The sequence below is a fragment of the Callorhinchus milii genome, unplaced genomic scaffold (genome assembly GCF_018977255.1).
Source record: "Callorhinchus milii isolate IMCB2004 unplaced genomic scaffold, IMCB_Cmil_1.0 Scaffold23, whole genome shotgun sequence".
In the NCBI taxonomy this organism is placed as follows: Eukaryota; Metazoa; Chordata; class Chondrichthyes; order Chimaeriformes; family Callorhinchidae; genus Callorhinchus; species Callorhinchus milii.
Window position 1 is genome coordinate 9,348,747 of NW_024704764.1, and position 13,635 is coordinate 9,362,381.

Genomic DNA, 13,635 nt, shown 5'->3' on the forward strand with positions numbered 1-13,635 from the left:
GGCACCAGCCACGTGGAGGCGCTGCAGCGCCGCCTGGAGCCGCACGGGGTCGCTGTGCAGACGCGGTCAGCCGAGGCGCTGCAGTGCCGCTCGGAGCCGCTGTGGGCGGCGGCGGCGCTGTGGGCGGCGGCGGCGCTGTGGGCGGCCCCTCGCCGCCCGCGCCTGCGCGGTGGTGCGCCCTCCCCCTTTGTTGTCAAGATGGCGGAGGAGCGGTCGGTCTGCACTTTCCTGTTCAAAAAATCCTCCCGAAAGTTCAAGGGACGGAAACGGCGAACGAGCGACAGCGACGGAGGTACCGGGAGGCGGGAGGGGAGGGGGGGAGTCACCGAGTGAACAGCCTTGAAGGGGCCGCTCTTGAGAGACTGGCGGAACAGGCTGGAGGGGCTGAATGGCCTCCGCCCCCCCTCCCCCCTCCCTCCCTCCTCCCTCCCTCCTCCTCCTCCTCCGTTCCTATTGTCCCTCACGATTCCCTGTTGTCCTTTCACTCGATCCGCGTTCCCTTCTCAGCGTTGCGAAAATGCTCACAGTCACTACACTACGCTGCACACGCAGTCACTACACTGCACACGCAGTCACTGCGCTGCGCACACAGTCACTACACCGCACACACAGTCACTGCGCTGCGCACACAGTCACTACACTGCACACGCAGTCACTGCGCCGCGCACGCAGTCACTGCGCTGCGCACACAGTCACTACACCGCGCACGCAGTCACTGCGCTGCGCACGCAGTCACTGCGCTGCGCACACAGTCACTACACTGCACACGCAGTCACTGCGCTTCGCAGAAACTAGCTTTTTGCAGGTAATGTTTGTGGAGCGTAGTGACCGTGTGACGCGCAGTGACTGTGTGAAGCGTAGTGACTGGGGGGAGGGGGATTATCGGCCGGGACACCGGGAGAGAGAGAGAGAGAGAGAGAAACCATCCCTTTTCTTTTCCGACAGCGCTGCGGAGATCTCTAACGTCCGCCTTCCTCCAAAACCTCCTGAACCGTCGTCGCGACGATGAGCTCAAGGCCCCGACGTGTTTGGTTGAGTGATTTGGCTCTGTGTGAAAGAAAGCGGTGACGCTGCCTCTGTCACAGGGACACGGGTGTTGCATTCGACACTTGACATCACAAAGCACAAGCCCATCATCTGTTTCGCTTCATTTTCTTGGAAATGATCATTTATTTAGTTTCTTTAAACAGAGCGCATTTTACACAGCGAGCGCCCGCCGCACAGGGTAGAGTCTTGGGAGTGCCGAAAACCTGCGGATCCGCCTGTAAAGACATCCTAGTTTACAGGAAAGTTGTCAACCTGACATTACCGCTCTTCCACGACCTCTTCTCTTGCGAGTTGTCTACCCTGTCGTTGCTGGTTGAGAGCCGCAAACCCCCCACCCCCCCACCCCCCCCTCCCTGCCCTGCGCTGAAAGCTCTGCCTCGTTGATATTTGCCCGTAATACCCTTGTTGGGCAGGACCTAGTTTGCCGCCTTTGGGAGATGTCGCACTACACGAAATTCTTGAAGCCCTGTGCCAATTGCAAAAGACCCTTTTCGGTGTACGATGGCCACAAGCTTTGCATTGCCTGCCTGGAGCCCGAGCACGACATGAACGCCTGCAAGATCTGCCAGAGCTTCTCGGTCAGGGTGCGAAGGGAGCGCTTCCAAAAATCCCAGAACATCGCTAAAGAGCGATTCCGACGTCGGGCCTGGGCACTCCAGAGCCAACTCATCCACACTGACATCCTTCTCCATAGGTCAATGCAAGCTTCCAAGTTAAACCTGTCGGATTCTCTAATCACGATGCACCCTCTAACCCCAGTAGCGTTAATGGCAGCACGCAGGCGTTGATGTTACCTGGTGTCACTACTATAATGTTACTCAATAATTCCAAGTTCATCGTACCAGATTTGTTCTTTGATTGCTGTTTGTTTAGTTTCCTCTTGCCTTGTGATTCATTAAGGGCCTCTTCGCTCTCCCCCCTCCCTCCCTCCCTCCCTCCCCCCAAAAAAACAAACAAATCTGTGACTTTTTACAAAGAAACAGGTTTTTCTCCTGGATATCCTGGCTGATTTCCCCCTCCGCATCCAAATTCACACCGAAATTCAAGTTAACTGGCTGCTCATCATCCAGTATTATTATTATTATTATTATCTCGTTGTTTATGGGATGTCACAGGCTAGCCGCGGCATTCATTTCGATAGCAGTGTGAAGCACTGAAAGATGCTGTATAAATGCACAAAGGATTTCTGGCCTTGTTCCTTAGGGTTGTTCTGGGTACCACGCTGTCTCCTGCTGGGTAGGTCCAGGGTTATGTAGTTTGTTTAGAAGTTCCAGAAGGCTTCCAGTGCTCTCAGATTCAGTCAGTGACTCCAGTAGCCTCACGAATGGGCTCCACCTGCTCAGAAGTGGTTCTATTACATGACACTTGGCCCAGTCTCCGAGCCAACGCTCACTTCTGTGTAAGTCGAGAGTTTGAAGAGAAGAAGTACTCCAGAAGTATGCTTAGAGTGCGTTCCCCTCCAAAGGGCTATTTACTTGTTAAAGCCAATCTTAAAGGACATGTACGTCTGGTTCCTCCAGTTCAGAACAATACAAATCTGGTTTCAGGGAAACGCGGTTATCCAGCAGATACGTAACATTCAGATAAGCTGTGCCTGTAGATACTTATTTTCATGAGTAGCTAATTATTGCTAATATATAAAAGAGATGACTTCACATGGTACACTGTGACACTGCTATTTGGGGCATCACCTGACACTGACTGAGAATTCTCTCTGGATTGGGGATTCAAAGAGGAGTCACAGGTTTGACAGGTCAGTTTTCTGTTATGCGAAAGTGCAATGTTTGCTCTGGTTATTGAGTGTTTGTACTTCCTGTGATGTCTCTTGTGTAGAGAGTGGGGAGGAAAATGAGAGCACAGTGGTACGCAGAGAGAAGAAACACAAGGCAACCAACCCCATGATTCAGCAGGTGAGTGAGACAGAGGTGCTGGGAAAATGCCGTTGCCTATTGATTGAACAGTCCTATGCAGTGGTTGCAAAGGCTGGCATTTTGAAGTGTTGTATAATTGTTTCTAGACCGCGAAACCTGGAGGGCACAAGGAACATTATAGTGACAGCAACAGTGACAAGGATGAAGGCGAAGGACTTACAGTGACCTACAAGTCAACTCGGTCGGCAGTAAGTAGTGGTCATTCCGATGTGAAAGTCGCTATATAAATGTAATTTTGTTGTTGTTGTAAGTAGCTCTCCGTACAAACTACCACACAACGTCTCTCTGGGGAAAGGCACCACAGCAAAACATTCACAGAATATACTGTAAAACGTAGTGACTGTCTTTTTTGGGCGAAACATGGCAGCCAATTGCGCACGGCAGTGTCCCACAAACACTAATAGTATATGACGTATGGAAGTCTGCCTATAACTCATACTTGTCTTAAATCATACTAAATGTTCTGTAACTCATACTTGTGGTAATTAGCCTCAGTGACCTCTGATGACAGAGAACGGAAAGTCAGCCATGGCTTCTGCTCGATAGTTATGCCGAGACAAAGCCTTGTTTTGTAGAGACGAGAGCAATGGTAACTGTAACCCTTCTCATCTCTAGAAACCTGTTGGTCCAGAGGATATGGGGGCAACTGCGGTGTACCAAATGGACACGGAAAAAGACAAAGACATGCAGGCCATCTTTGAACGTAGCCAGAAAATCCAGGAGGTAAGAGGAGCAAAATGAGAAGGGCGTGGGGGGGGGGGGGAGGTAGTGGCGGAGATCAGAGAGTGTGGTGGGTCTGGGTACAGATCGGTGTCATCCTTTTCAGTACCTGATTTGCTGCTGACAGGAGCTGAAAGGGAAGGAAGACGATAAGATCTATCGTGGCATCAACAACTACGTCAAGTACGTGAAACCCAAGGACACGTCGATGGGAAATGCAGCGTCTGGGATGGTCAGGTAAGTGTGTTGCTTCCTCCCTCCCTTCCAGCTCCTCGAATCAGTCGGAGGCCGTCGAGGAGCTAGCGGAACTGGATTTTTAAGAGAATTTTGAAGGTAGGGAGAGAAGGCCAAGGGTAAGGGATTTGGAGAGAGTCGTAGAGTGAAGGCATACTACCTGAAGGCTCAGCTATTGATGGAATCCCAAGTGCAGAGTCCTTCTCGTAACTGGAAGTAATGTTAACTCATGGAGGCCCCACTCTGAGGAAAATCGTACCAATGACTTGAGTAGCAGTGCTGTCCCACCTCTTGCGGTGAATCTAATCTGTTCCTTGCGTGGCAGGAAGGGGCCGATCCGAGCTCCCGAGCACCTGCGAGCCACAGTGAGATGGGATTACCAGCCGGACATCTGCAAAGATTACAAAGAAACCGGCTTTTGCGGTTTCGGAGGCAAGTGTTTTACCTTCTCTGTGGTTGAGGTTTAGACGTAATCCAGATTTTCTCATTAAACACGCTAATTGATATTTTCCTCTCACAGACAGCTGTAAGTTCCTGCACGACCGTTCAGACTACAAGCACGGCTGGCAGATCGAGCGGGAGCTGGATGAAGGGCGATACGGACTCAACGGCAAGTGCTCAGTATCTCCCGTCGTCACTTGCACAACAATAAATGCCATTTATTTAGCGCCTTTCACATCGGAAGGACCTCCCAAGGTGCCGAAAGGCGCCGTATAGCAGTTCTGTACAATGAAATTCATTACAACTGGTCCCCTTGTAAGGTTTACACTAACTTGCACGGTGAGAGGGCACAGGTTCAGGACAGACACCAGGACAGTGTTTCTTCACACAATCAGCCTCTGTGTGTATTGTGTTCCCTCAAATAAAAGCCCCTTTTGACCTTTTCTTTACAGATGATGAAAACTACGAAGTGAGCAGTGACGAGGAAGACATTCCCTTTAAGTGTTTCATCTGTAAGAGCAGCTTTAAGAACCCAGTGATCACAAAGTAAGTGGGTCGCATTATCGTCAACCTGTATAAAACGGACAGACTACGATTGAGTCGATGGAAGCGGCCTAACAGTTTCTGCGGGCAGATCTAGGCTGGAATTGGATTGACTCGCCCACAAAATATAAAGCCAATATTTACACCATATTCTGTGAAGCGCTTTGAGACGTCTCAAAAACGTGACAAGGCGCTGTATCAAATGTTAGGATTATTGTTGTATTAAGCCACAAGCAGCAGGAGAGGTTGAAATCTTTTCTCTGCAAAGCGATTCCCACAAGTGTTTCGATACAGGGTGATATTTGTACTGTGAGAAGGGAATAGAGTGGTGGTGTAAGACAGTGTCTGTTCTCCATCAGGTGTAAGCACTACTTCTGTGAGAGCTGTGCTTTGCAGCAGTACCGCAAAACCCAGCGGTGCTACGTGTGCAACCAGCAGACCAATGGGGTCTTCAATCCAGCCAAAGGTATGTTCCTCACACTGGCTTTACACTCTCACTCTGGATTCACGTTCTCAGGCCAGCGCTTTAACCAATATGTTATCTGTCTTAGAATTGATAACCAAAATGGAAAAGCACAAGGCCCAACAATGCTCGGAGCACTCACATCCAGAGGGTGGCGAGGAGCATCCTGAATAACACATTCCGTCTCTCTCTTCCCCCCTCCCGCCCACCCGCCCACAAAAACTCCTGCTTATCATCTGATGTAATTTGTATCTTATGTAGACCAGCAAAATAAAGAGATTGGTTTAGAAATCTCTTCTATGTGCTTATAAACGAAAAACTTTTAACTATTGCATTTCTGGACACTTAATATAGTCCATTGTGTACACACACACACACACACGGTATTCTGTTACAGTCATGTATGTCCTGCTTTGGGAAACCTATCCTTTGTACCTTTCAGAGACAGAACAAAATATTTCATTCAGCCGTGTTTTCAGTTCGGGACTCGAAATGCCCTGGGACTGACTGTGCATTAGATAGCAAATAATCATTGAAGCGTGTCAGTTGCACTTGTTACCCTAGCCAAGGCTATTGGTGAACTCTCTGTGTTGAGACTCTCCCTCTCCCACACTCTGTCCGATAAAACTCACATTTATATCCAAATGTAACTTTAATATTGATCGAATCAGAATAAATAACAATTCAGGTACAAAGGTCCAGGAATAAGCACGCCAGTGTTCAGTCTCTCCAGGAATGGTTTGTTCTCTCTCCTCAACCCCCCCCAAAAGGGGGTAAGCAGGAGTAAGATCACCCCCCGCCACCTCACTCACTGGCCTCCACATTCCTGTATCAGAACCCTGCTGGTGCATCTCACATTATAGGAACTGAAGTAATGGAAAAAGTAAAATCGCGCCAATCTGTAAATTCCCAATTTCTTCAGCTAATTCTTCTTCTGAGCAGCCTTGCCAGAGACAGTGTGCAACATTCCCATGCTTCCCTGCTTCCATCATCAGCGGAGGTGGCTTGGAGCAGGGTAGAAGCTGCCGCCTCCCCAAGGTCGGAAGGTTGATGAAGTCAACTCTTTGATACTATATAAAAAAATAAGGATCACTGATGTCAAGCAATATTTTTTTCTCTAAGAATCTGGTCAACGTTTGTTATCAGAAATCCCAGTCCTCAATGTCCAACTCTTCCAAACTGGCTTCCATTTCGTCCATCCCTCTGTCGTGCCCTTGAGAGGAGTTGCAGTCTGGCATGGGGGCCACTGGTCGCAGCAGCTCCGGCAGCATCTCTGCTGCTCTCCTCTTCAGCTTTTTAAACATTAAAGAGAAATCAAGTTAGCTGGCGAACGTCAGAGAAACAAAGTTCACGTTCTGATTCAAGTTCAGAAAGGTTTGGGGCCCTAGGAATTAATTCTCATGAGGGAAGTTGAAGGTGGGGAGATGAAGAACAAGGCGAAGGGACTTTGGGAGACAGTTTCAGTGGACAGGGACACAGTCGCTGATGGCTGGGCCACTGGTGGTGGAACCGAGGGAGTGAGGAAATGCAGAGAATATGGATAGAACAGGGCTGGAGGAAACTGCATTGTTCTGGATGGGCAAGATCATAATAGATCTGAAAGTTGATCCGCTCGACTACAAACAAAGTCTGTTTAAATGCAAGTGCGAACACACCTGTTTTATAAATGAATGATTGAGGAGTGCGTTGGCTGAGGGTCTGTGAAGAACAAAACAAGAAGAATTAAGACATTAAGAGTGGTAGAGAACCAGGCACAGCAGCATAACGATTGCAAGAGAATACCACTGGCAGGTAAATAGAAATACACGTGGGTAAAATGTGATCAAAAGCCCTCAAAGAGCTGACAGAAGAAGGCATGCGATTGCAATGAAAGTACCTGTGCTCAGGCTCCCTCTGTAAGCACAGCTCTACAAAGTTGTGGAAGAGCCCAGAGAAGGTCCTGTTGTAAGGGTGCTGCTCATGTTCCCCGTTTGTTGCTCGGGCTCCACAGGCCGCACTGCCCTCCACTATCCCCGAGTCCACCCCTGAGCGAGAGTTCTTCATCATCAGCTCGTCCTCAGGGATGGTGGTGGTGTCCAGTAGGCAGGGCACGGTGCCATTCAACTTCTCCAGCAACATCTGAGGAGCAAAGAAAATGCTAAGAAGTCATAACCATCTCCGTTTACCTCGGCGTAAGGAACAACCCAGTTGTTAGTTGATTGGCAGATTGCTTTCCGAGGGTAATGATCCCTTCCTCCTACCCCCCAAAAAAGTGGTCACTCGATCCACGACTGTTTATGGGACAATGCTCTGCGCAATTGGCTGCCGCGTTTCACCCACAAAATACAGTCGCTCCACTTTGCATTATTTTATGTGAAGCGCTTTGAGACATCTCCAAGACGTGATAAGGTGCTTTACCAAATGCAAGGATTATTATTATCATCAATTTTTGCGACCGGTGTGAAAGGAAAAGGGAAGCTGTAGTTAGAATGCAACGTACTCACCTGAGTTGCCGGCATGTTTTTGAAGGGAACGTGCCCATTAGCCAGCTCACAGGCAGTTATTCCCAAACTATAAATATCTGATTTTGCATCATAACCCTGCAGGTTCTACAAACAAAGAAGAGAAATTGCACGCAAGTTATTTCCAGTAGGTTAACCTCTGACATCTATCACTCTTCCTCGATCCCTCCGTCTTGCCACCTCCTCCCCACCTTCAGGTCGCATCTGAAGACCTTCCACTTCGCCCGTGCCTACGGTCACTTTCCCCCCTCCCTCCGGCTCGGCATCGTGCTCTGCCAGTGTCAAGCGCTCTGGGACGCTACGCTGCATGAGGGTCGCTAAATAAATGCAAGTTTTTGTTTAAAAAAAAAGGATTGACAGCAAGTTTCAAATGGCCGGCTTTGGACAGCCAATCCGTGAGTGTTCCGCGGGATCAGCAGGTGGAAGGCACAGAGCCAATAACTGTTGGGATCAAAAGCCTCAGATATTCAGGGATTTTATAAGATTCATCTGATGCTAATGATAGTACTGCCACGTGCAGGACTGCAGTGCCAGATAAACTGAAAGTTTGAGTTCCACCAGGTACAATATCCTGTACTTTCTGAATGGATGATACACAGCTCCAGTTCAATACAAGTGCCAATGCACACACACTGGAGACATTATCCTGAAGCTACCCTTTACCAGCAATTGTTTACGCAAGAAAGCCCCTCCCGCCAGAGGTCAGTTTACCTGTTGTAGCAAATCTGGGCTCAGCCACGGCAATATTTTAACACTGTATTTCGGGAAATCATGAACCACCTTTAGCCTCTTCCCATGGCTGATCATGCTGAAAATACTGCGGAGTCCTGATAAATAAACTTGTCCATCCACTGAGATTAGAATGTGACTCGCTTTAACGCTCCTAAACAAAGGTGGGGGGATGGGGTGTGGAAATAACGAATGACTAAAAGTGAGCAAGACTATAATCCAATCCATCTCTACTTAACTTACAAAGAGAGAAAGCAGTAAATTCTAAAATCGTGCACACAGCAGTCATCCAGTTAAAGAGAAAACATTTAGCGCTTCCTCCATGTAAATCCAAGCAGTTCTAATCCTTTCACTAACACTCAAGAGCTAACCTGTGTACGTAGCCCATTCTATGAATGTAATCCAAAGCCTTTAGCACTCCCTGTAGGATGTACGCGATAGTAAGTTCCCCCAAACCATCTGTAAAGTGGCTGTTCATGAGATCTTTGGCAGAACCTAAGAAAAATCAGAACACATATAAACCACCTTAAGAGTTATAAATATAATCTTACAGTAAGGACTGGATACAAGCATTCAGAACAAAACAGTTTCCTTCCTCCTCTACATGGAAGGCATAGGGGTAAAGACTGGGAATATAAATTCAGAGAACAAATGAGGGAGCCAGCACATATGGAATGAGGGAAGTGTAGAGGCAGTAGGGGAGCGCACACCAGCACAGACGCTGACAATGGAGTGGAGGAATAGGATTAGAGTTTCGCTTTATTGAGGAAATTAGGAGCAGCAGACATGAGGGACCGAATGTGTGATAGATAAATCACAGGATTAGAAAGTGTAGGAAATCGATGCAAAAAAAAACCTTACCGTATTCCATGAACGGAGTCACGACCCACACTTCATTGTTAGCTATCAGCGTGGCTTTGTACGGCAATATGTTGGGATGGTGAAAGAGCTTACATATATGGAGTTCCCCCTAGTGAAGAAAACAGCTCAGTTAGGCCAACCACACGACAACCTTGCTTCAATTGTCTGTGAACGAATTGTTTCAATGATTTTAAAAATAAGGCAGTCTTAAAGAATTATATTGAAAAGGCAGCTTTATCTACTGATCATTCCTAGGACAGCTTTTGTAAAGTTTTACCTGTAATAAAGTAAACATCTCATTGGTGCAGTAGTCCAAATTAATCCTACGAACGGTCACACGTTGACCAGTGCGTTTATACCTGGCCAGGCTCACAGTCAGAATGTCCTCAAACCCAGTACCTTTAAAGAAACAAAGGAATTTACCAATCTGTAGAGCCAACATAGATTTAAATGCTGAGACGCTACCCTGTGTGGAGGGTGCTATATAAGTGCAAGTTGTTGTTGTAATAATAATAATGGGGAAAGAGCACACAGTAACTGCAGTGAATTGGCATTCAGTTATCATTGGAACAGCAGTAGCCATTCAGTCCATTGAGCCTGTTCTGACATTTATTGCTTGGGGAATATTCTTCCATATGTTAGCATCATGTGTTCAGTAGTTGTTATTATTATCATCATCATCAGAGAGAGCAGAATTGAATCAGCTAAAGCATGGATTTGGTGTAAAGAAGTGCTCTGACTGCATTGCCTCTTCAATGTGCATGATCCCCAGGCTCAGTGTTGAATTATTGGATCATGGCGGATCTTTTAGTCCCATCTCTTGATCTTTTCTTCATATCAACCTTACTTTCCAAGTATCTATCCATCTCCTGTGTGAACGCGCCAATGAAATCTGCGTCATACAACATCTAAGATTAAAGGTGTGTGTGGATATATATATATAAATTACCGATTACTTGCAGTAGTTCATAGGAACTACTGTCGGCTGGTAATGTACTCATGGTCTCCCAGTTCTGGGAGAACACAGTGTGTCCGGTTGAGTGTTCATCTGTCTGAGGAAGGAGAAACAGACAAAAACACGTTTAACACAGACCGCATCGTAACTATCTGAACAATGTGATTTTGATGATTTAGGAACCTTTAAAGATGTTTATTTCCTTTAGATTGTTCTTAAGAGTTTAAAAACTATACTTTTATCAAGCAGAAATCTATGATATATGAAAGGCCATCTCGGCTAAAACTGCCTAGTAACAGTCTGTGTAGCAGTGTGCCGGCTGCTTCCCTCAACATATCTACCGATGCCTGTAAATTAGCCACTTGGGTTCAAAACAAAAGGCGCTTAGTTATTTTATTTGAATTCTTTTCTTGCCCTACCTTCAGGTCTCCCGAACCACACCCCCTGACTCGCCTGGGAGATCTGACCCTCCTGGGGGAGCAGGTGATCTGTGAACAGCACAACTGAAAATCGTACATTGGCTTGCAAGCATTTCCAACCCCTCACTGATGGTACGATCGGGAAGCCATCATGCGAGGGAGCGACAGTCGCAACCTGCATCACACTGCTCGATGCAGCACTAACTGCATAACGCATTCCATTACAAATCGCTGACAAACCACACTGTTAATACAAACCAGCCACTGCATTATAACAGCTCGGAACCCGGATACACTGCATTACTAACTGCTTACAAACCAGATGTAATACATATTACAAACCACACACATTGAATTGCAAACCACTTACAAACACTGCATTACAAACTGCATAGAAACTCCTCCCACTCCATTTGATAAATCAACAGGAAATCCCTAATCTCAAGCTGAAGTCCCATAGAATGTGAGGAACACATATAATGTAAACCACGTGCAAATCAAAATGTGGTTGAAAAGATAAAAAGGAACCCACTTTTTATATTCAAGGCAGCAAAATAAAAACCCTTGAAGCAATACATACTGGGCATGCAGAAGGAGATAACATCCCAAAATGTACACCACAAGACACGACAGGAATTCATGAGCATGCAGGCATTGCAATCATACTCTTAGTGTTGGACACTCACCTTTCTTTGATATTCTGTCTGAGGTCGCTCTGAAGTAAAGAAACTAAATGTTGACTTTCAGTTATGGGATAAAAAGTACGGTCAAACATAATTACATGAACTCAGGTAGTATACCCAACCATTGGTACTCCCAAACCTGCACTCAGAGTACTGGTACTTAAGCATTTCCTGACTTTCTCCCCTGGCCACGCATAAATGTGACAAGACACTCTACAACAAAGCAGAGAACAGACTTACCAGCAAACAATCCCACGTCCTGCAGACTCTCCACACTGAGTTTCTCGGACACCCACTTCTGCTCTCAGGAATTCATAAAAAAATGAAAGACATCAGATGTTAATGATTGAGATCATTCCTCTTTTCTGATGATTTTCACTCCCAACCTCCCCTCTTCAAGCTTTAGATGAGAAAATTAGGCATTTTAAATAATTTTCCTTAAAAATCTGCAGCAGACTGAGAGAACGGAGGATCTACAACAGCCAGTTTAGTTTCTGAAGATCAGGAACAAACTACTTGCCTTTTATAGTGATGTTGCCTTTAAAGGCAGAAATCAGCAAACTTAAATCACACACTGCAATTAGTTTCATGTAAACACAGTAATCCAATCCCACCCCAAATTATTACAATGTTCAAATGATTTGATTATATAAAACTTTAGACTGTACAGCACATCCTCGTTAAAGCTGCTCAAATCCATCTGGAGCACTGACCAGAAATGACATGGGAACGCTGGTACGGTCACCAAACTGGCACAGCCATTAAGAAATCTAGTGAGAAAGGAAGATGGTGATTAGAGCAACGGTTAAGCAGAAGGCAACAAAATGCTCATTTATCGTAAAACATTGTTCAGTTTTCCTTTCAGTATGAAGGAAATAACGGCACTGAGTGTGAGGGCGGGTGCAGTGAGCATACTTCATCTTCAAGCATCTTCAAATTGAAGCGAACATAGTCTTAATTAAGGAGTCAAATCAAGTTCCCCCGCGAATCCCTTTTAAATGTAGATCACACGTATGGGTGTAATCATCCTAACCACGTTCCCTGCAAATTGCGTATATTGTGGCTCTCATTAATGCGCAAACAATACTTTGCATTGAGTACTGAGCAATTTGGGTAACACAATTCGCTCCATAAAGAACCTGAATGGACCAAACGGATGGATGGGTGGATGGATGGGATGGATCTTCGCGGGACATTGGTGGGGTGTTGACAAATAGGGGTTGCAGCGTTTGTTTGCCCACAAATAAATACAGTCGCCACACTCGACAGCAAGTCCCTGCAAAGGGCTTTGATGTTATGAGGTACGACGACAGCAACACCGAGACTGCATTTATAGAGCGCCTTTCACGCCGGGAGGACGTTCCGAGGCGCTGGACCCGACTGTCGGGTCGGGACCCGAGCATTGGGGGGGAAAATGGTCAAGGGTGAGGGGAGGGAGCGAGGGAAGGGGGTAGAGAGTCGAGAGGGGAGCCGAAGGCACGGTCGAAGAGGTAGGCGCCGTTCAGTCAGGTACGCAGCAATAATAATAATAATTCGGTCACTCCATCCACGACGGCGCGCGCGTGTGTGGGGGTGGGGGGGGGGAGGGTGACGGGCCGCCGCCTTTCGCCCACGGAGCGCGCGCGGTCAGACTGACCCCGCGGTGCGGGCCCGTGAGGCGCTTCGGGGTGTCGCGAAGAAGACCCCGGCGAGAGAGAGGCGCCGCGTCGAACGCAAGTAAAGGTGATGATTGTCGGGGACGTCCTCCCCGACGTGAAAGGCGCTCAATAAATGGAATCGTGTTGTTGTAGTTGTTGTCGTCGTCGTCGTCGTCGTCGTGGTGGTTGTCGTCGTCGTTGTTTCAGACAGGACGAGCCCGGGGCTGGTCATGGAGGGGCCCTGTTTTGGTGGGTGGGGGTGGGGAGGGGGGGGTGTGGGGAGGGGGGGGCGCCACGTAAACCAGTGCCGTCGTCGTTATTACCCAATGTAGACCAAAAGGAGCCTCGACCCGGGAGGCAAACAGCCCCCGAAACGATTGGAAAGCCGACACCAACCTCTGACGGAAAGTTTCCGTGAAGCGCTCTCTCTCTCTCCTCTCTCTCTCCCTCCTCTCTCCCGCTCTCTCGTCT

At 47.4% G+C, this 13,635-nt stretch overlaps 2 protein-coding genes and 1 long non-coding RNA gene across 7 annotated transcripts; 2 read left to right on the top strand and 1 right to left on the bottom strand.

Moving 5' to 3' along the window:
• Positions 1–166: 166 nt before the first annotated feature.
• rnf113a (ring finger protein 113A) lies at positions 167–5,670 on the top strand. Its single transcript, XM_007910189.2, has 10 exons — positions 167–292; positions 2,881–2,957; positions 3,065–3,166; positions 3,594–3,701; positions 3,826–3,935; positions 4,258–4,364; positions 4,453–4,542; positions 4,826–4,919; positions 5,276–5,382; positions 5,468–5,670. Exons 1-10 carry the CDS (start codon positions 199–201, stop codon positions 5,551–5,553), a joined length of 975 nt encoding a protein of 324 aa, XP_007908380.1. The 5' UTR covers positions 167–198; the 3' UTR covers positions 5,554–5,670.
• Positions 5,671–6,012: 342 nt separating this feature from the next.
• strada (STE20 related adaptor alpha) lies at positions 6,013–13,577 on the bottom strand. Of its 5 annotated transcripts, XM_042343373.1 has the most exons (14): positions 13,561–13,577; positions 12,241–12,297; positions 11,768–11,825; positions 11,531–11,559; positions 10,845–10,913; positions 10,420–10,522; positions 9,748–9,869; positions 9,471–9,579; positions 8,981–9,104; positions 8,592–8,763; positions 7,863–7,967; positions 7,256–7,497; positions 7,035–7,077; positions 6,013–6,671 (listed from the first exon to the last, which is right to left on the bottom strand). In XM_042343373.1, the coding sequence occupies exons 2-14, from the start codon at positions 12,250–12,252 to the stop codon at positions 6,522–6,524; spliced, it is 1,338 nt and encodes a 445-aa protein (XP_042199307.1). In that variant the 5' UTR covers positions 12,253–12,297; positions 13,561–13,577; the 3' UTR covers positions 6,013–6,521. The 5 variants fall into 5 exon arrangements, with proteins under 5 accessions (XP_042199307.1, XP_007908377.1, XP_007908378.1 ...); XM_007910186.2 differs by lacking the exon at positions 13,561–13,577 and having other exon boundaries at positions 12,241–12,359; XM_007910187.2 differs by lacking the exons at positions 10,845–10,913; positions 13,561–13,577 and having other exon boundaries at positions 12,241–12,358.
• On the top strand, positions 7,960–8,735 carry LOC103189697. The gene is made up of 2 exons (XR_489089.2): positions 7,960–8,007; positions 8,232–8,735. It is a non-coding gene; the product is annotated as an uncharacterized LOC103189697 (long non-coding RNA).
• Positions 13,578–13,635: the final 58 nt, after the last annotated feature.